Genomic DNA, 22,720 nt, shown 5'->3' on the forward strand with positions numbered 1-22,720 from the left:
ACAAATCATAATGAAAAAGGATAGGAAAAAGAATATATACATATATATGAATCTCTGCTGTATAGCAGAAAGTAACACAACATTGTAAATCAACTCTACTTTCAAAAATTTTCTAAAAGGCTTCTGGGAAGCACTGAAATTTATTTTAGATTTTGACAAAGATAAATTTGGATTAGAAAAATGTTGTGAGGGTACATGTTAGACAAAGGAGATATTTGACTTTTGTGCAAGAGAAGTTAAACACTTTATTTCAGATAATTGTAGAACCGTTAAAACAACTGGCTCATTCTTTTTCTCATGCTGTTAAGATATAAGATGAATAGAAACATATATTTATCAAACAATTTATTGTATCTACTCCTCACTTCTAAACTATTGAAAATGCCACCTTCATTTTCTTTACAGAGCCCACTAATGCTGTAATATTGACTGCTTTCGTTTCTTCCCCTAGATGTTACTTGCTACATCTTTTTTTATCTAATTTATTTATATAATTTTTGGGTTACTTTTGTTAAATGATACAAAATAATCATAGACCAGGCAAAGTTTGCTCCCTATCTAACATCTGTGTTTTTTTTTTTTCTTCTTCTCCTAAGTGGAAGAAACTTCCTCCTGAAATAATTTACTGCAGTCCCAAATGGCTGTTTATGGTCATTTTAGAGATAAAATTCCATAAATTCAAGTTAGCACTGACATTTTATAAGTGCTGTCATGTCAAGGCTGGGGAATGGAAACCATCTCACTGGGTTCTCTAAAGTGGAAGCATCTTTTGTCTGCTTGTTACTGACTGTGAGAAATGGCCGGATTAAAGCCTCCAAATGTTTCAGCGAGGCAGAGCAAAGGTGACTTCCTGTTTTGGTTTAGGGTTTGTTTCCTTCTCTTAGTGAAGGCTGTGTTTTCTGACATTCTGCAATCTTTTTGCTCAGTGATTTCCCATTGAAAGGGCAGGGTAGGGGGGCCTCTGCAAGTCATTCCATTTACAATCTGCCCTGAAAAGGGAGGGAGGGGGAGAGGGAGGGAAAGAGGAAGCTCATTAGTGGAAGGAGCACCAGGAGGGGATCTGTTTTCCATTTTCTTTTCTGGATTGAGCTCATTTGGATGGAAAGGATTTTATTGTTATCCTTATCATCATTATCATTACCAGTGTGGTGTAATTTTCCTACTCGTTTGTCTCAAGTGTGAGGTGAATTTATTGGTAGAAGAGTTAATAAGTGCCATTTTATTTTAGTAAAATCAGGGGTGGGTGGGTGAGGGAAGCCCAAGTACTTTAAAGCAGTTTTCACTTTGAAGCTTAAAATGCAAAACTCAAAAGTTTTAATTCTGCAGTGCAAAAGATAAAAATGAAAAGAAAAAAAGACCTGTTACTTGCTTCTCGTGGCCTATTAGTAATTATGTACAGCGTTTCTTCTCTTTTTATGAAAGGCGATTTCCGCCCACACCCCCACATCCCCCTACCCCGGTCCCCCACACCCCGCCACCACCTAGTTATTAAAAATGCAGACCTCTGTAGTCAGGAGTTCTGGATTGATAAGGTTCCATCATCGCTGCAGGGGTCCCTGTTTCTGACACTTGGACATTTTTCAAGTGACGTTGGTTAAGTCTTCCCCCTCAGGTCTTCCTGCAGAGCCGGTAATCACAGAGGCGAGGCTCGAAGTTGCTTAAAGAAAATACCTCCAGGGAGCGTGGGGCTCGGGTGGGTTCCCAAGTAGGGAAGTGGGGGCACTCCTTCGTGGAGATTTGGGGTGGGCTCTTCCGTGCGAGGCTGGGGGCTCTCCTTTGGGGCGGGGGGTAGGGGGTTGCGGTGCTCCGGGGTGTGGGTCGTCTCTAGTCCGCTCTGTCTAGGGTTATCGCATCCTCTCTGCTTTTGCAGGCTTCTCCTTCCTCCGCCTCCAAACCACAGACCCCTTCCCGGGAAGGGGAGCTGGCGCTGGGGGCGGGGCTGCCTCTCGCTCCCGGAGGCAGGAAAGCGAAGAGCCGCGGATCCGAGGCGCAGACCTCCCGTCGCGGCTCCTCGGACGGGTCCCTTCCTGCCAGCGGCGGTCGCTGCAGCAGCCGCAGCTCTCACCGAAGACTCGCAGCTGGGTCTTTTTGCTCAGCCTATCAGACTTGCAAACTCTTACTGCACCCTAGTCCTGCCTTAGGAGTCTGCCCTCTCGTCCCCCTCCTCCACCCCCGTCCTCCTCCTCACTTGGGAGACTTTCATGCTTCTTTTAGCACCTTTTTGTAATCCAGGGGACGTGACTCCCCAGAGCTCCAACTACCTTAGCTGAATTCTACTTTTGTTTTTATTTCTCCCTCGGTTCCGCTTGTTTTCGTCTCATCTGCGAAGTCGGACGCTTCTGCCAGAGAGCGCGAGGAATTAAATAGATGCCGCGGCCCCAGAAGGCTTAGACGTCGGGAAAGAGCAGCCGGAGAGGCAGGAGCGGCAGGGGCGGCGGCGGCTGGCGCTCGGCGCAGCTTTTGGGACCCCATTGGGGGAATTTGATCCAAGGAAGCTGTGAGATTGCCGGGGGAGGAGAAGCTCTCATATCATTGTGTCCACTTCCAGGGTGGGAGGAGGAGACGGCGGAGCGGGCCTCTCGGCGTTCTCCGCACTGCTGCACCCTGCCCCATCCTGCCGAGATCATGGTCTGCGGCAGCCGGGGAGGGATGCTGCCGCTGCCGGCCGGGCTACTCGCCCTGGCTGCGCTCTGCCTGCTCCGCGCGCCCGGAGCTCGGGCGGCCGCCTGTGAGCCCGTCCGCATCCCCCTGTGCAAGTCCTTGCCCTGGAACATGACTAAGATGCCCAACCACCTGCACCACAGCACCCAGGCCAACGCCATCCTGGCCATCGAGCAGTTCGAGGGTCTGCTGGGCACCCACTGCAGCCCGGATCTGCTCTTCTTCCTCTGTGCCATGTACGCGCCCATCTGCACCATTGACTTCCAGCACGAACCCATCAAGCCCTGCAAGTCTGTGTGCGAGCGGGCCCGGCAGGGCTGCGAGCCCATCCTCATCAAGTACCGCCACTCGTGGCCGGAAAGCCTGGCCTGCGAGGAGCTGCCCGTTTATGACCGCGGCGTGTGCATCTCTCCGGAGGCCATCGTCACTGCAGACGGAGCCGGTGAGTCCGACGCTGCCCCGCCTGCCCCCTCGCCCCTGCTTCCAACCGCTCGCTTCTCGGAGTCCTCGTTACTCCCCTCTACTCTGGTTCTGTGGATTCGGATCACTTCGCTTCATCTCTGTCTTAATTACGCCTCTATCGAACACCGTGCCTTTTTTCTCTCTTTTCACCTCCCTTCTAAACCGATGCACTCTATTCTTATAGGCGATCTGTCTTTCTAAAACACTCAAGTTCATTCCACTCCCATCACACTTCTGCTCAACACTGCCCCTTCACTTCCACTCTTTACATGTCCTAGTAACCACATATAGGGTGCTGTTTTCCTACCTTAATTTGTTTATAATCACTGAACTTTTTTGCGTTCTCAGCCATCAGTTTTCTGTATCCCTTGTGTTTAGCTACTTGTAAAGACTGTATGGTGAAAATAGAAGACTGAAGCACCGTTTTCTTCTTATCATTAAAAATGCCAATATAGCTTCAGTAACCTTACCCCAACCCACAGACGTTAGTGCTATGCGTTTGCTCAACATCCAATTTGAGCAATTACCTTCACCTTAAATTTCCCCCTCCTTTCAATGAGATAAATTGTTCTTCCATTCCAGACTGAAATAGCTGTGAAACATTGCTATGCACTGCTAATTAGCTTCTGAGACTTGCTCCAGCCACAGAACTGGTGAAGTGAAATTGCTGGGCTCTTTTCACATTCCCACATGCCTTCAAGTCATTTTGTAAATGACATATGGATGAAAGGAGTTATATTTAAGGCATGTTATCATCATACACTCATGTAATGTTATTTTTAATCTCACCCCTTATCCCACTCTTATGCTCTGCAAATAATTTGTCTTCAGTACCTTTCTCTGTGTGCATCAACCAGAGATTCATTTCAATCTTTCCCTACTGTAAAACTTTATTACAGTTCTGTGTTAAATGGAATCAGTCACGAGTTGTTTTCTCACTAGTGTTTGGTCTAATTAGGACAGTCATAACTCTTTAAGACTCCAACTAAACCTAGTTCATTATGGTCCATTTAATTCTAACTCAATGTCATTCCTACCGATTACCCAAAACTGGAAAATTTCACCCTTCATATACTTTAAATATAAACCCAAGCTTTTATGACTGGTCCTCTTTCACACCCTCCCCAGATCAACTCTGCCCTTAGGTGTGATGACTTTATACCTCCTTCTCTATTCATTTCTTGGGCATCAACTTTTTCTTTTGCCTCTCAACTTTCTCAGCCTAAGCCCAAGTCCTTCCATTCCTAGGTGAACAGTTCTTGGTCAAGGAATTGATTTGGAAAAAATGCTTTCTGTGCACAGTGACCCACTTAACACAGAGGACTAGGGCAGGGAAAAGTACTTGTACAAATAGCTACAAAACCAAACTGAAGAGAAAGATTTCCAGATTTTTTTTATGGTCACCTCAGTTTATCACCTTTTACTACACCTATTGTTGTCTAGGTTTTAATAATCAACCAACAACTGATTGTTTAAAATAATCACAAAGAAATGTATTTCTTATTTATCTTTGGGCTAAAAAAGCACTTGAGCTTTTATACCCATTAATGTTACAGGCTGTACAAATGCCGGGAGAGAGCTGCCCTGGTCTGTCAGGCACTTAGATCAGTTAAATGCAGACACTCTTCTCAGGCCAAGGGCTAGGAATGCGGTGGCCACGGTTCACACTGAAATGCATTCCTCCTCCTGCTCTGAAACCTCTCCTAGAGATGGACCTCAACTGAGAGAGGTTTGGCAAGGTTAGTGGCTCTCAAAAGCCATGGTCAGTATGGATAGGAAGCAGTTTCCTCAATGTCCCTGAGTTACCTATCGTCGTGGGCCAAATGTAGAACAATTGCCTCATTGACGCACTCAAATAAGACATGCATGGAAACAATTTGTCAGTCCTTGGGACCTGATTACTAAGCTGCTTTAAAAGGCCATAATGTGCTTTGCTGACAGTTGCCCTTGCTAGAAAAAAAACTAGGGGTAGGTGGCAGTTGGAGCCGTTTGTTAGTGATGTTCTCCCTTCCCCTTACTGTATCCCTCAGTGTGAATCAGAGACGGTGGGGGCAGGAGGGAGCTGAAGGGGAGGGGGGAGGGAATGGAGTGGTGGATTCTAGCCTGAAGGGTCCCCTGGCTTCCAAGACTGCAGCTTGCTGAAAATTACATTCCCTAGGCTAGGTCAAACTATCAGGCACCTGGAATTACTTAAGAACTACCACATGTGGCCAGTTTAATTTACGATGCAATATGCGCCTTGCTTCAGTGGGATATGATAGTTCATGAAGCAGGGTTTTTTTTTTTTTCCCCCTTCCTCTAAGTATAAACAGAGTTCCTATGTCTTATGCCTAGAATCTAGCAGAATATAAAAATGAGGTCTCCCTGAATAAAATAGAACCACCTTTTACATACCTTCAATGTCAAGAGGATTTTCAAATCCTACCATTTATATAAATCTGTTCCCTTGTAGGATATTATGACTCCACCAACAAGTTCAAGGACATTTTACAAAGCAGAATTTTATTGAATGGAATATTGCTTCAGTCTACTTTTTGTTTTGAAGTATTAAGGACAAGCATATTTTTATACAGAAAATATAGTCTCTTGATGATTACTAATAAATTCACATTAAATTTATTCTTTTTCTACATTTTGTATTTATTCTAGACCTGTGACTGCATGTACACCTGCTTTATCTGTGAATTCACTTCAATTTATTCATTCAGCCAGTTAATAGTCAAATATTTAATATTGTATGATGAATAAAGGGTATGGGCGTGGAGTGGGGAAGACCAGATGTTGAATCTTGACTCTGCCTCATATCAGCTATTTCTATAGGGCAGATGTATAGCTTCTCCAATGCAGAGTTTTCTGTGACATGGGGACATACTGTCTACATCCCACGGAGATGGTGAAGATGAAGTTAAACAGCATCTGTAGTGTCTCATGCATAGTTAGTCCTCAACAAATTGCTGCTGTTGCTATTGCTGTTTTACCGTTATTATCATTGCTATTAAAATTTATTTTTTTGTTTATTTGGACAAACCTAGTCTGTTGGTAAATGCAGATAGAGCTTAGAGCTTTAGTCAGTTCAACTCTGGGAAACAAACTTCACACTGAGAACTCACTGGGTAGGCCAATCTTATTTCTTCTGAATATAAACTTAGTATTTCATTTTACACAAATTGACCTGGACCTCGGGCTCAAGAACAAATCCCTTTGGGAGCAACAGGAATAAAGAATGAGCTTGACGGATGTCTGTTAATTACAAACAGTTTATCTCAGAAATGTAGACATTGAGTGTTTAAGAAAATGTATGGTATGATATTTCACAGCCGTTTATACTGCGCCCTGGGTCACCACGCCAAGGGCTTTATAATCGCTCCTCAGTTATTGCTGCTTTTTGCTGTCACCCAGCTCTTGCGCAGCACATTTCTCCCAGCCCTCTCTCGCCTGGCAGAGCTGTGCCAACTTTCACATGCATGCACTGCTGTTTAATAATTTCTCCACTTTCTGGGGAACAGGCAGCCTTTTCTTTAGCCCTGGTCTACAAATATTTGAGGGGCCAAGTAGCAAGAAGGGAGAATTATTTAGTGTGATATGAGGAGGAAAATGGAATGGAAAGGAGAAATGGAAATTTTAGGGTAAGACTTCATTGTGTGAAATTTTGAAAGGCACTCTGGATGGGAGTAGGAAGGAGTACCTTAGAATACAATGATATTAAATTATGTTTATAGCTAACACAGTTATCAGTGGTAATGGGATCTTAGGTAGTCTCCAAATTGTATATTAAGAATTCTTTTCTATCTTGTTTCCACAAAACTCTAAATAGTTGTTTGCTACACATAGCAAAATTGACTAACTTATATTTGTCCTTTCTCCTCCTACTAGGTGTATGGAAAGAGGAGACCAATTACCACCATACAGATAGAGAGTTTTGAATGATTAAAAATTGGCTGTATGTCTTCAGTTTAAAGAAAACCAGTTTTAGAGTTTTGGCCCTTGGTTGGAATCCCAGATTTGCCATTAATGTTGTACTTTGAGGGACTTCCCTGATGGTCCAGTGGTTAAGACTATGTGCTTCCACTGCAGAGGGCGTGGGTTCGATCCCTGGTCAGGGAGCTGCACGCTGCAGCCAAAAAAAAAAGTTATACCTTAAGCAAGTTTTGTGGCATTAACGTAGAGACTGTGAAGAGTGAAAGAAATAGTGATACGAAGTGAATGAAAAAGGGTGAAACAACAGCAGTGTGATTGGGAAGACATCATTCTCAGACCAGGAGTCATTACTGGCCACTGTTAGAATAAGAACTAACAACGCTTAGTATTTGGCATGTGCTGTTCTATGTGGGTGATGCATATTAATTTCTTTAATTTTCATAATAACTACATGGTAGGTACTATTACTCCTATCTGCAGAGAGGGAAGCTGAGGCATATAGAGAAGCTAAGTGAACCAAGTCCATAAAACTATTATTAGAAGATTCAAACCAGGACCTGTTCTAAGTTATACTTGCTCTCTTAAGAAGAAACAAGTGACGTTAACTATACAGAGAATTGGTGTCTTTTGACCATCAGAAGGGCTTTCATGATAGCTCAGTTGGTAAAGAATCTGCCTGTGAAGCAGGAGACCCTGGTTTGATTGAAGATCTGCTGGAGAAGGGATAGCCTACCCACTCCAGTATTCTTGGGCTTCCCTTGTAGCTCAGCTGGTAAAGAATCTGCCTGTAATGCAGGAGACCTGGTTCAATCCCTGGGTTGGGAAGATCCCCTCAAAAAGGGAAAGGCTACCCATTCCAGTATTTCAGCCTGGAGAATTCCATGGATTGTATAGTCCATGAGGTTGCAAAGAGGTGGACACAACTGAGTGACTTTCACTTTGACCATCAGATTTCAGTTACAGTAGCACCTTTTTTTTCATTGTATTTTGATTTATATGTGGCTTTAGAGAATAGAAGGCAGCTCTGGACAATGAATTCCAAGGAATGAGAGATAAGTACTTCTCGGCACTTCTGAGACAGGAGTGGACATACGTTCTCTTCTCTCCTATCTATCCCTGAGTGCCTAAGTCTCTGCAGGCCCCAGAGTGAACTCCTCATGTCCTTCCCTGCACAGGTCTGTTCTCTCCTAGTATTTTCTATATTGTTAAGGGGCAACCCACCCATATTCCAGGTCTGAAGGCAGCCTTGCTTCCGCCTTTTCTTTATCCCCCACATTCAGTCGGTATCAGGTGCTTTAGGTCAACTCTGAACACAGTTCCCTCCCCTTCTTCTCTAATGCTGCTTTCTTTGTTCGGACCTCACCATTTCTTCCAAGGATTGTGGAGCTAGAATGATAATTGGCTTGCTGACCTCCAGTATGGCCCCTCCATGTTCCAATAGGGTGATCATTCTGAAATTCAAAGCTGTCCTTTAAAATCTTCTGGGATGTGCCGCTAGCCTTCATGATCTCACGCCTTCTTGCCCCTCTGGTTTCCTTTCTGCCTACTTACCCTACTCCATTAGCCCTGTTGGAAGGCTTGTAGGTCCCTCCACCCCACGAGTGCTTTGGTTTCTCACCCCAGACTCTGGCACGTGCTGTTTTCTATTTGGAAAACCCTCTCTTCTTTTCCCAACTCCTTCTTAGAACTCTTCTTCTGGAAACCTCTATGACACCTACTTCAAATCCTTGGGGCATTAAAACCTGCTAGTAATCCCCACTATTTTAACTTAGGATAATTTGTTAGAATTCCTAAGTTTAACTTTCTGAAAACAGGCTTTTTTGGGATTATTTATAATCAGAAAACTTTGGTTTTCTCTCATAATTCTAACAGCTGATGTCTAAGCACTTTAAAAAAGTGTAGAAACATTTTCCTATGAATAAGAATAAAAGAAGAAAACTCCAAACTCCTAGGATCGGCTGCTTTAAAGGGGTTTTCATTTTCCAAGAGAAGAATTTTTTCAGTTTTATTTCAACCTGTTGACATTAAACAATTACTTTAAATGTGGGTCAGTATACTTTTTTAATTTAGAGAGAGATCATCTTTGTATAAATCATGTGCATATTTTCCTAGGCTACAGCTTTTTTCTTATTTTTTATTTATTTTTAACTTTTGGCTATACTAGGTCTCTGTTGCAGGACGTGGGCTTTCTTTAGTTGTGTCCAGGGAGGCTACTCTCTCATTGCAGTGCGTGGGCCTGTCATTGCAGTGGTTTCTTTTATTTTGGAGCATGGGCTGTAGGTGCACCAGCTCATCAGGTGCAGCGCGTGGACTCGAGCATGTAGTTGTGGTGCACAGGCTTAGTTGCCCCACAGGGTGTGGAATCTTTCTGGACCAGGGATTGAACCCTTGTCCTCTGCACTGGCAGGCGGACTCAACCACTGGACCACCAGGGATGTCCTTTTCTTATTTTTTCTTTTTCGTTTTCAGCCACACTGCACAGCTTGCAGGACATCAGTTCTCCCACCAGGGGTTGAACCCTGTCCACAGGGATGAAAGCCCAGAATCCTAACCACTAGGTCACCAGGAAATTCCCTAGGATATAGATTTTAACATACCAGTTGATGATTACTAAGCCTGGGAAAGTAACCCATTAATTGTAGTTTCGAGTGTTACTGTTCTAAAATGGTGTTATACCTTCCTGTTTCATTTATTTATGATATGACCTATGAAGTAAAAGGACAGAGGAAGAGCATTATTTTCTGTTAGGATAAACAGAGGCATTAAACTCATTTAACATAAAGTATTAATGCAAATGTAAAATGCTGGTGTAAGTGTACTGAGTTGAAGTGTCAACTCAGTATATAAGAACATATAATTATGTACAGCATAATGCTTTGTTGGGGCAGTCTGTATTATTCACTAGAGGCTGCTTTCTTAACTAGAACAAAGAAGAACTTAACATAATCACCATTTTCATTAGCATTAATCGTGTTACCGTTTTCTGGGATTTGGGGATCTTAAAAAGAGTCAGTGGCAATTTCCAATTATTATTATGTGTACTAATTGCACTGGCTTGAGTAGTCCCTTGATGGTAGACTTCCTTTCTGCTAAACACCTGTTTGGTGTGCACTTAACCAGGAGCACAGGAATGGTTTCTGCATGATTTCCTTAAGCACTAAGAATTAAAATGTATGCCAGTAAAGTGTGATACATCTATTATTGAAAAGGTGTATTTAGTTATTGTAGCCATCACGAAAAGTGTTGGGTGAGTACCTAGTATATGCTTTATTGTTGGGAATTTTCATGAAACTCAAAAACTTTTTAATTAAATCCAGAAATGTATCCACAGCTGATGAGGATTCAAAGAGTATATCAGCTTTCAGTCACATGAAAATCACATGAAGGAATGCATCTTGTCCTTATTTGACCTACAAATGATAGTATCAACCTCACGACACAAATAAGAACCCATTTCCTTGAGGCACCTGGGTTCTTATCCAAATCAACTTGTGACTGAATTAGATTTTAATGTGAGACTTCTTGAAATAATAATGAATGTTATGACTTACTGTACTCTATCATCTCCTTTCAGATTTTCCTATGGATTCTAGTAATGGAAACTGTAGAGGAGCAAGCAGTGGTGAGTATACCACTATCTTTCTGGTTTTCACTGTGGTCAGACTAGTCTTGATGTTACCTAGATATTGAAATCTTATTTGGGGAAGTTTGTGCCCTGCATGGTCTTCCCTGATAGCTCAGTTGGTAAGGAATCCGCCTGCAATACAGGAGACCCCGGTTCTATTCCTGGGTTGGGAAGATCTGCTGGAGAAGGGAAAGGATACCCACTCCAGTTTTCTGGCCTGGAGAATTCCATGGACTGTATAGTGCCCTACATATTAAATGGAAACTTATAAAAATGTTCCTTTGTTTGTATTAATTTTATTTTTTAAATTAGTGATAATATTTGATCTTTTATTTCCATATACAGTTCTTTGAATTTTAACACATATTTGAATTTGTGTAACCACCAACACAATCAGGATACAGAAGAGTTCCATAACCTCAAAACAAACAAAAAACTCAGTTCAGCTCATCCTATTCCTCAATGATGACAAGCTTCTCCCACCCTTAACCTCTGGCGATCACGAATCTGTTTTTCATTGCTATGCTTTTGTCTTTTTGAGATTGTAGTGTGCATGGAATGATAGACTATGTAACTTTTGGACACTGGCCTCTTTCACACAGCAAAATGTCTGAGATTTATCTAAGTTTTTGCATGTATCAGTAGTCCATTCCATTTTGCTGCTAAACGTTCTCTTACTTGGATGCATTACCATTTGCTTGTCCATTTATGTCTTAAAGGACATTTGGGTTGTTTCTAGTTTTTGGCAATCATAGATAGAGCTATTATAAACATTTGTGTATAGGTTTCTGTGTAAGTATAAGTTTTCATTTTTCATTTAGGGTAAATATCTATGAACCGGATTATTGGGTTAAATGGTAAGGGTGTGTTGAACTTCATAAAAAAACTGCCAAACTGTTTCCAAATGAGTGTTCACTGTTACACTAGCAATACTTAAGAGTTCCAGTTGCTCTGCATCTAAGAATGACTCTAGTTGCATTTCACAAATTTTGAAAGGTTTTATTTTTATTTTTCTTCAATTCAAAATGTTTTATAATTTCCATTTAGACTACCTCTGTGACTTATGCATTATTTAGGATTGTGTTGTTAAATTTGGTGCTGTTTGGAGGTTTTTCTGTTCTTATGTTATTAATTTTTACTCTAAATTCCATTATGGTCAAAGAATATAATTTGTGTGATTTTAGTTTTTTTTATTTGTTAAGATTTATCATATGACCCAGGATATGATCTCTCGTGGTGAATGTTTCATGTGTCCTTGGGAAATATGTGTTCTGGCATTGTTGGATGGAATGTTCTTTAAATGTCAAGTAGATTAGTTGATTCTTGTTAGTCTTTTGTCTACTCTGTCTATTGATCACTGTGAGAGAAGTGTTTAAGTTTCCAAATATTGTAGATTTTTCTATTTCTCTTTTCAGTCTGTCAGTTTTGTTCCATGAAGTCAAATGTGATACTGTTTGGTGTGTATACATTTAATATTTTTATGTCTTATTGGTGAATTGACCCAGTGATGTAATGTTCCTCTTTATCGTTGGTAATTTTTCTCTTTTTAAGTCTATTTTGTTTTATGTTAATATAGCTACTCCTGTTTTCTTTTGGTCAGTGTTTGCAAGGTGTATCCTTTTCTATTCTTTTTCTTCTAACATATCTGTATCATTATCTTTTAAATAAATTTCCTCTAGACATAATATAATTGGTTTTTAGGTTGGTGTTGGTTTTCTATCCATTCTGTCAATCTTTGTCTTTTGATTAGTATGTTTGGATTATTTACATCTGTTGTAATTATTAATATGTTTGCATTTAGCACCTTTTTAAAATTTGTTTTATGTTTTCTCCCTCTCTTTTTCATTTCTGTTTCCTATTTGCTAGCTTTCTCTTGGGTTATTGGAATGTATCTCTCCCTCTTTCTCTTTCACCCTTGTGAACATGTGTGTATACACACACACAAACACATTCATGTATGTGTCTGTGATATATATATATATATATATGTGTATATATATATATATATATATCTTTCCATAAGACAATGTTTTATTTTCTCTTTCAACCATTAATGTCTGTTTCAAACATTAAATATGTCTAAATAGCTCAAGAGGAGAAAAATGGCCTACTGTATTTATACAGATGTTTATAATTTCTATTGTTCCACCTTCTTTCCTGATGTTCTAGGCTTCCTTCTGGTATCATTTTCCTTGTGTCTGAAAAACCTCCTTTATACTTGGCTGCTGGCAGCCAATTCTATCAGTTTGCTTTCATATAAAAATGTCTTTATCTCATATTTATTCCTGAAGGATATTTTCACTGGATATAGAATTCATTTATACTATTTCATTTATTTCTGTCCTCAATGTTTCTCATGGGAAATTGGTTGTCATTGAAATCATTGTTCTCCTGTAAGTAATGCATCAGATTTCTCTGGCTGCTTTCAATAATTTTTTCTTTGTCTTTAGTTTTTAGCAGTTTGATTACAGTATATTTAGATGTTGATTTCTTTGGGTTTATACTATTCAGGGTTAACCTAACTTCTTGTATCTATAAGTTTATACCTTTTCTCAGATTTGGGGAACTTTCAGCAGTTATTTTTTCAAATATTTACTATTATAACACATTCTCTTCTACTTGTGAGTATATGGTTATATGAATTTTAGATCTTTTGGTATTGCCCATAGGTTCCAGAGGCTCTGTTCATTTTCCTCCAGTCTTCTTTAGATTGGATAATTTCTATTTGTATTCCTTCAGGTTTATTGACTTCTTCCTTGTTATCTCCATTCTGCTGTTGAACTCATCCAGTGTATTTTCAATTTTCAGTTATAATTTTTAAAATTAAGATTTTTCTCTTGATTATTTTTTATTTTTATTTTTTTAATTCTTTATTATATCTTGAGTTTCTTTGAGTCTTTCTATCATCTGCTTCATTTCAAGGGTGTTCACCATTTACTTTTTGGAAAATTTTTAGAAAACTGCCTAAAGTCATTGTTGGATAATTTCACCATTTGTGTCACCTGATTTTTTTTTCCCCATACAACCTGAGATTTTCCTGGTTCTTCATATGCAGAATAGTTTTTTCTTATATCCTGGACATTTTGAATATTATGTCCTAAGACTTTGGGTCTTTAAGATCGTATGGAGAATGATGATATTTTTTTGTTTTAGCAGCAGTCAACCTAACTTGATTTAGGCTGCAAATTCTGACTAGTCTTCTGAAGGTTGGTTTCCGAAGGCATTTGTGGTGGCTTTCAGGTCTGTCTCATGTGTGTGCCATTCAGTGACCAGTGTGAGATGAGGGCAGTGATTTATACCGTAGTCCAGTTTTCAAAGTCTATTGTATTCTGTTTAGTGTCAGTCACTCATGCCCAGGAGTGAGCCCAGCAGTTCATTAATATTTCCATGGGATCTTTCCCAAGCTCCTCCCTCTCCATAATTATCTCAGTACCCTTCACTTTTGGGGGGCTCCCCCTTTTGGTTCTTTGGCCAGAAACCTGGGGCTTTATTTATCCCGCCCTGTGACGCACTTCCTGTGACTCCTTGTATATCAGGGCCTGGTGGTCAGGACAGAGCCGCGGGGCTTGCCCCAGTCTCGGTACCACGCGGTGTCCGGTCGGAAAGGAAGGTTCTCCCCCGCCAGCGGTCTAGGCGTCTGACGACTTCCCTTTCTGCAGCTGGTGCTGCCACCACTGTCCCAGGATTGCTGCAGATGGGGTGGAAGGGCTGGGTGTCAGCAGACCCCTTCCCACTTCCTGAGTTAGAACTGGAGGGCTTTTTCTGGAGGACTGTCTGCATGATACCTGCTTCCAGGCTGTGCTGAAACCAGGCGGGAAGGTACTAGAAGTGGAAAGGATGACAGATGCACCTTCGGTTTGATGGTGCTGGGCTTCTTTCGCAAACTTCCCACTACTGTTTCCTTTTCAGGGTCCTCGAGGAGCTGCTTCTCGGATTCTGTTTTATAACTGCGTTCAGTAGGGGAGAGGTGATGGAGGCTACTTACTCCATCTTTCCGTAAAATAAGCCCTTAAATGAAGTATAGCGTATGTGCAGAAACGGAGCACATCTAAACATGCAGCCCAGCGCATTTTCACCAAGTAAACACTGCACAGATCAGGATGGGCACCATTGCCGGCACTTCCTGAAACACTTCCTTGTGCCACCTCCAAGTCACTGATTCCAGCTTTCTTCCCAGAGGTAGCCTCTGGCAGAAGTTCTAGCAGCATAGAATAATTTTGTCTGATTTAAACTTTCGTGAGAGGCATCATTTTATGTGTATGTATAGATAGTGTATCTATGTGTGTGCCTTCCTCTGTTCTTCACTATGCTGTCTATAGCAGAAGTTTTAAATTCTAATTACTGTATAGTATTCTATCATATGAATATACCACCCTTCATTTATTCATTCTAATGGCCCTGGAAATTTGCATTATTTCTAGGTTTTTTTCCTCTCCTTTTTTTTCCTAAAAGTATGACTAATGTGTTTGTTTCTGCAAAAGCATTGTAACTACAGCTAGTTCTTTTTTACTTTCTTGAAATGTAATTTGTACTGATTTGGTCTGTAAGTTGTCATATATGGAAGTGGAATCTTTATTAAGTTGTAGATAAGTTTGAAGCATCAATTTTCATTAGACTAGAATAGTTTCACTGTTGATTTCCACTGAATCTTATCAGAGTGACAAGTATTTGACATAAGGCAACGTGCATCAAAGGTACCTCAAACAGTTAACTTTTAAAAACACAAGTGAATTAAAATGGTTTATTTAGAATTATGTTGCTTTTGAATGCAACTGAGAGTGTTTATAGTGTCGTAAAATCAGCTGGAAATCACTGGTGTCCAATAGTGGTGCTATTTTAAGGATTACTCCTGTTATAGTTGCTCAAAACAAACTGGAAAGCTCATTTGTATTGTATATAGTACACTTAGTGAGTCAAAATTTCAGGCCAAGTACATGCACGTTCTATCAATTTGTCTAGAACTTATGGTTAGAATAATATAGCACTTCAACGTGTGAAAGAGAGAAGACATTAATGGCACTATAAATTAAATACAAAAATAGTTCAATGTGTAAAAGCTAGAGTGAATATGTTGTTCCTGTGTTCAGCGTTTACTGCTCCTCTTTATAAAAGAGGAATGTTTTCCTGTCCCCTGGTGTAACGGGAACGATAAAAAACAGACAGGCAAAACCAAGCTCACTTGCTTGTGGAGAAACACACTGACATGGTCACATGTTTCAAGAAGAAAATAAAATTTGTTCACACTCAAAATGTCATACTTTGGAGGAATATAACAGCTGAAGGTTGATTATGATGAAAGAAATGAGGAAGACACAAGAGCATTGTAACCCTCATAACCTCTCTTTCAAAAGTGTCAAGCTGTTTATATCTGGAATTTGGAAAAGAAATTCTTTCAGTCCAGTTAATTTATCCTTTGCCTCAAAGCCTAGCAGTCTTCTTTTTTTTTTGAGATAATGACTGTCTGAGCAGCTTCCAATTTGTGAGTGCATTTTGCTGTTGTAATTCCACTATCATAATAAGGGGTACATTCTCTCTAGTTTTCATAACATGGAATATGGAGAAAAACAATTTTAGTTCTGTTCTGCTGAGTCACTTGGTCTGGTCAAATCAACCCAGAAAATTAAGGCAGGTATTCAAATGGTGCAATGAAAAGATAAATTGTTTATTAAAACAATTCTGAAAAAGAATCCCCCTCCCTTGCCCCAGTTTTCTACTTGGTGATGGTGACCAATTTATGACTTTTGTATTTGAAAAATACATTTTCCCAAAGAGGTGATAATAATTAGTAAATTCTGACATTAATTAAGTGTATGAGCATGATCAAATTACTTAACCTGTTATTCTGGGTCTGTGTATAAATATAAAATCAGATAATACTGATTGCTGAGTTCTGATATTTATTTCTGGTATATTTTCAAATTAGGGAAACATGAGTAATATCTACTGGGCTTTCCTAGTGGCTCAGACAGTAAAGAATCTTCCTGCAATGCAGGAGACCTAGATTCGATCCCTGGCTTGGGAAGATTCGATCCCTGGCTTGGGAAGATCCTCTGGAGAAGGGAATGAAAACTCACTCCAGTATTCTTGCCGAGAGAATTCCGTGGACAGAGGACCCTGGCGGGCTACAGTGCATGGGGTCACAAAGAGTTGGACACGACTGAGTGACTAACACCCACACACACTTTCACACGAGTTGGATACTCTTTGCAGTTTTAACTAACGCCTTTCTGGTCGTTTTTCAGAGGTGCTTCAGAGAAACCCCTCTGGGCAGCTGAGTAACTAGCGATTCCTGACTGCCTGGACCTGCTAGGTCTGCCCTGGCCATCTCCCCCTCCACCCCCAACTTCTGCCCTGCAACAGCCAACCTTGTCTTACTGAGACAACCAGTGCCTAGCTTGGGTAGTATGGACCCATTTTCTCTCTTTCCTTCTCCAAATTTGTTGCTTCAGTTGCTAAGTGTCTGTCTGACTCTTTGTGACTCCATGGACTGCAGCATGCCAGACTTCCCTGTGTCTCCCTGAGTTTGCTCAGACCCATGTTTATTGAGTCAGTGATGCATCCAACCATCTCATCCTCTGTCGCCTGCTTCTCCTCCTACCCTCAGTCCTTCCCAGCATCAGGGTATTTCCAATTTATTTCCTACTAATCTGGGGAAGGATTCTATTTTTTTTTTCCCTTGGTGCAATGTTTGTTCACTATAAAGTCTGAATTAATTTGTGGTAACTTCGACCCTTTATTTGAAAATAAAATTAAGATAGATAAAAGTAATATTTTGTAATTATATAGTAGCTTACCTGTAGCTCAGTTAGTAAAGAATCTGCTTGCCATGCAGGAGACCCGGGTTCAATTCCTGGGTTGGGAAGATCCCCTGGAGAAGGAAATGGCAATCCACTCCAGTATCCTTCCTTGCCTGGAAAATCTCATGGGGATAGGAGCCTGGTGGGATGCAGTCCATGGGGTCTCAAAGAGTCGGGCACAACTGAGCGACTAACACTTACTTACTTACAAATATATGCTTTGTTCACTGTTTTCAGTATTGGACGCTTTGGATGGATACTCATTCCTAAGAATTCTTCTCCCTGGGCTATTACCCAAATTGTCCTAGTTCTTCTTTTCCTGTCTCCCAGCTGTGGGCATTCCCCAAGGTTCTGTGGTTGGCCTCTGCTCCTCCTTACAATGAGTTCTTCCTGTTGGAAGTCATCCAGTTACATAGGCTGGATGCTACATATTTCACCTCCAATAAACATTTCTACCTGGGCAGTCTGTACTTCAAAGGGTATGTATTCAATAATTTTCTTTTCATTAAAATTTTACCCCTTGCAACTTTTGTTTTAGTATGTGGCCCCATTGTTTTCCCAGGTCCTCAACACTTAACCTTCATCGTCCATCTACCAATAAACTCTTTAGTCCATCCACCCCAACCATTCATCACAGACGTGATGACCACCCCTTGTCCTGGCATACTCGATGCCAAGAACAGGGAGGGAGTGAAGGAGTGAACAGTTGATTGCACTTTTCTCCCACCTCTTTTCTGTGTGGTTGGCATCAGGTAGATGCATGATGTCCTGAAAGACCTACTTTGCTTTTCTCTTAACTGACCTTTGTTGTTTTTGGACATGCCGCGTGACTTGAGGGATCTTTGTTCCCTGACCAGAGATTGAACCTGGGCCTCAGTAGTGAAAACTTGATGTCCTAACCACTGGACCACCAGGGAATTCCTTCTTAATCGACTCCTTTAGAGTACCTGTACAGCACAAAACTAGCATTTCAGATCTCACAAGAGAAAGCAGGTGTACTGCCTTGGTTCTCTACATTTAGTGTATCCCGATGACTCTTGGATCCAGAAACCTTCTGAAAGGTAGTTTATTTAAAATTTTCCAAAGATACAAATCCTAAAGAAAGAAAACTAAATTTCTTTTTCTTTAAAATATAACACTAGTTCCCTCAATCTTAAGCAATTCCCTTTTACAAAGTGCAAATTACTATGAATTGAGACCTTTATTGCAATATTTGAGGTTTGTTTTTTCAGCTAAATTGAGCAAATGTTGGTTTTGCTTTTTAAAGCTGAGTTCACCAGTTGACTTAATTGCATTTTCCATATACAACTCTAATCCAGAATAAAATCTAATATGATATTTTTTGCCTAATGTATATATTTAGGAAATAAATATTAAACACGTAATGAACAGCCACTAAGTCATGACACACTTTAATTTATGGAAAAATGAAAGGAATTCTTATAATTATGAATTCATATGTTAATTTGCTTACAGTAAAATGCACAATTCTTAAGTGTGTGGCATATTGAACTTTCACAAATATATATACCTGTGTAGCTATCACCCAGATCAAGATAAAGAACATTTCCATCTCCCTTGAGAATTCCCTTGTGTCAACTCAATCACCCACCCCACCATGAGTTGAGCACAGGTCTGATTTTTATTACCATGGATTAATGTTGTTTGTTCTTCAGCTTCATACAGGTGGAATCATATAGCACATACTCTTTTGTGACTGGCTGCTCTTATTTTTGTATAATGCTTTTGAGATTTACCAATTTAATTATGTGCATCATTTTATTGTGGAATAATTTGCCTTTGTGTGAGCATAATACCAATATGATTTCTAAATTCTATTTTTTATGCAGTTCCTCCCAAACTAAATATAATAATATAAATTAACTTTCTATCTCCAGGAAAAATTTGCCAGATTTTTATCCTCAAACTTATAGATGACTTTTTGTTGTAAAATTTTCTCTTTTGTTTTATAAACTGCTCTTAAATTTGCATAAAGTATTTTCTGATCTTTTTGTTTGTTTATATATAACTAGTACTACTAGCTAGCATCCAATGAGTGATTAAATACCAGGCTCTGTGCCAAATTCTTTATGTGAATTACTGTTTAAATTCTTATAATAACTTGATGGGGTAGCCAGTGTTAGTTTAGGAATGGGTATTGTAACTTGCCAAAGGCAACATAAGCAAAGAGGGACAGAGCTGGGATTTAAACTCATGTGTCCTTAATCAATTTGCCGTATTCTCTTGTGCTAATGCTTATTATTAATATAATGGCCACATATATGATCATTCTGGCTTGCTAACTTTGATTCCTCAAATTTTGGAAATGTACATAATAGTTCAAATGGACTTCCTACATCAGGACAGAAATTAGCTTTGTGAACTTGAATCAAAATAGCAGAGTCAGGCACTATTGAAAAAATCCTATTACTTTGCTTACTTATGGTAGGTACCACAGTTCTTGCAGGTAGCAAGCAGCCTTGGGAAAATATTGCTTCCCTTACTTATTAAATGGTCTTTACAAATGAAGGATTGGGATTCTCAGTGACTCTTACCCAAAATTAAATCCGACATTTATGGGCCATTGTGTGCTAGGTACTGTGAAAGGTATTTTATGTTTATTTTTTAATTCTGTCAGTAATTCTGCAAGATACCACTTTTTAGATACTAAAAGTTACATAAATAGTAAGGCATGGAGCCTACATTCACATCCAGCTGTGTCTGATCATAAAAGTCCATCCTTTTAATCATAGCATTTTCTGTGCTCTGCCTCAATAGTATAGACCTACTTAGTGGTATAGATCAGCATGGTTCCTGATTCTGTAAGAGATGCATTGTTGTTCTTTTAAAAAATTTTCTGGACTTCCTTAGTGGTCCAGTGGCTGAGACTCCACACTCTCAGTGCAGGGGGCCCTGGGTTTGATCCGTGATCAGGGAATTGAATCCCACATGCACCAACTAAGAGTTCACATACCACAGCTAAAGATCCTGTATGCTTCCACAAAGACTGAAGACCCCTTGTTCCACAACTAAGACCTGGTGCAGCCAAATAAATAAATAAAGTAAACAAATATTAAAAAAATAAAAGTGTTCTTTCATCATTGAAATCAGGACACCAGGGTTCTGTTTTCTTGTCTGTTCTTGTTTTTTTGTTTTTTTTTTTTAATGCACCAGGAATAATAATTTCCTTTAGATTTTCAATAAAGTGTCCATTTCATGACATAATTTTGGGAAGAGAGAATGTGGTCCTAGGGCTGGAATCCAGGCATGTTTCACCATCTCTTTGTTTTTAGAAGGGTAGTGAAACTGATTTCTGAAAGGTCTAGTGATAAATTGCCTATCTTCCATTAAGCACTATCTGTGCATGTTCTATAATGGCACCCATCTCTGTTGCCATTTTGATGACTTTGATGATAAAGATCATTCATTTAGTGCAGTGACTTCTGTACTTCACTAACCTGTTTGTTCTGCCCCAGCCATCTATTTCCAGGGGCACATTCTGTACCTTGCCATCTAGCAATAGTGCCAGCTCTGTAATCCTAATTTCAAGTATACCCTTCTTTGCCTACCATCTTTTTTCATCCCAGCAGATTTGCTCTAGTATCATCATTGCTATAATTTTACTCTGCTGGGACTGCCTATTCATCATATACCACTGACTATTATTGTTCAACCCTAACCTCCTTGCCTACCTGAGATTTCATGAACTATTGTAATAGTCATTCCGTTGAAAATACCTTCAATTTATTTGCCTATCTTTTCTTCTGCCGTAGTCACCTGACATATTCTCAACTCTTGTTGCTGGAGAAAATTACTTAGCTGGGGTGACTGGTTTTACTTTAAATTCAAGATAAAATTCGAATACATGATCAGCATTGCCTAGCAATACTACCTTGTGTCTCTACAAAGCTTGCCTTTCCACTCAGGAACTGTTTTATACTTTCACTTCTCTCCTTTACTCTTCCATGCCCTGCTTCTTTAGCGCCCCTCATTTCCTGCAGCTAATAACCTCATCCTTTAATGAGAAAGTAAAAGCTATCAGAAGGAAATCTTATCACCCTACCAACAGATGTATAAGCTGTCAACATCAGTACCCCTTTCTCCTTTTTCTTCTTATGCAGTGGATGGAGTGTTCCTCTGATTTTCACCCATTTTTACCTTGCCAACTATTTTTTTTTTTTGGGGGGGGGCCATGTCATGCTAAATGATCCTAGTTCCTTGACCAAGGATCAAACCATGCCTCCTGCAGTGAAAGTGCAGAGTCTTAACGACTGGACTGTCAGGGAAGTTCCCTTGCCAACTGAATCTGATAGACCTCCTTTTCTCTTCAGTCATTTGAACTTTGAGGGTGTTCTCAAAGAGAGCTCACCTGTTTTCTTGCAGCACCATTTTTTGGTTTTCGACTGCAATCTCCTGTGTTTCTTCCTCATTTTTGGGTGCTCCTTCCCAGTCTGCTTTATGATTTCTTCACTGTCTTATACCTAAAGATGTAGTTCCTACCTAGATAACAGCTGATCTTTCAGGTTTCAAGCTTTAATGGCATTTCCTTAGAGGACTTTGAAGACCAGACTAGTGTAGGTCCTCAAGGTGTATGTTCTGATGGCACATTATACTTTTCTTTCATTACATGTATTATACCTGAACATAAATTATTTTGTGTGTAATTATTTGTTCAGTGTCTGTATCCTGTTCTGAATTGTCTGTGTTGCTCATCAGGTGTGTCCTACATGCCTGGCACAGAGCTTGGCATATAAGAACAATTCAATAAATATTTGTAGAGTGAATGAATTACATTAGTGACTCAAAAAGTTCAAAAAATGTTAGTTCTCTTTTCCTGTCCCATCTCATATTTAGAGAAACAGTTATCCCAGGGTTGTAAAATCAGAAAACACTCTTTCTGTAGAAGAAAGGCAGTTCTATGATGTGATAGATATTGACATGTTTAAATTATTTAAGCCATGCCCATTTATAGGCAATGGAAAGTGTAGAAGACTTCTTAGAAAGTCTTCTCACAAAGATAAAAAGAAGAAGACTTCTTTCTTCAGTAACGAAGTCAGAGTTAGTGATCATAATATTTAATTTTTTATATCTATTTTTAAAAATTGTTAAAAAAAATTGTTGTGGTCTGCTCCTATGTGTCTTAAAATGGAGCGAAGTGGGCTTCCAGGATCAAATACAAAACATATATTTCATTTGGTACAAGTTAAAATTTTTTAAACTCTGACCCAATTAGAAAGAGCCAATATTAAGGGTTATT

General features: G+C 39.9%; 1 protein-coding gene across 2 annotated transcripts in view; it reads left to right on the top strand.

Annotated features, from left to right (window-relative positions):
* The first annotated feature begins 1,543 nt into the window (after nucleotides 1-1,543).
* Nucleotides 1,544-22,720, top strand: part of FRZB (frizzled related protein) — a 33,681-nt gene continuing 12,504 nt past the window's right edge. The window contains exons 1-3 of one of the 2 annotated variants that reach the window (XM_070475915.1): nucleotides 1,544-1,693; nucleotides 2,330-3,103; nucleotides 10,616-10,663. In XM_070475915.1, the coding sequence (XP_070332016.1) occupies nucleotides 2,626-3,103; nucleotides 10,616-10,663 (526 nt within the window). In that variant the 5' untranslated portion in view covers nucleotides 1,544-1,693; nucleotides 2,330-2,625. Of the gene's footprint in view, nucleotides 1,694-1,954; nucleotides 3,104-10,615; nucleotides 10,664-22,720 lie in introns of those variants that run through there. The other variant, XM_070475914.1, reaches the window with a different exon arrangement.

Source organism: Odocoileus virginianus, chromosome 13 (assembly GCF_023699985.2).
Source record: "Odocoileus virginianus isolate 20LAN1187 ecotype Illinois chromosome 13, Ovbor_1.2, whole genome shotgun sequence".
In the NCBI taxonomy this organism is placed as follows: Eukaryota; Metazoa; Chordata; class Mammalia; order Artiodactyla; family Cervidae; genus Odocoileus; species Odocoileus virginianus.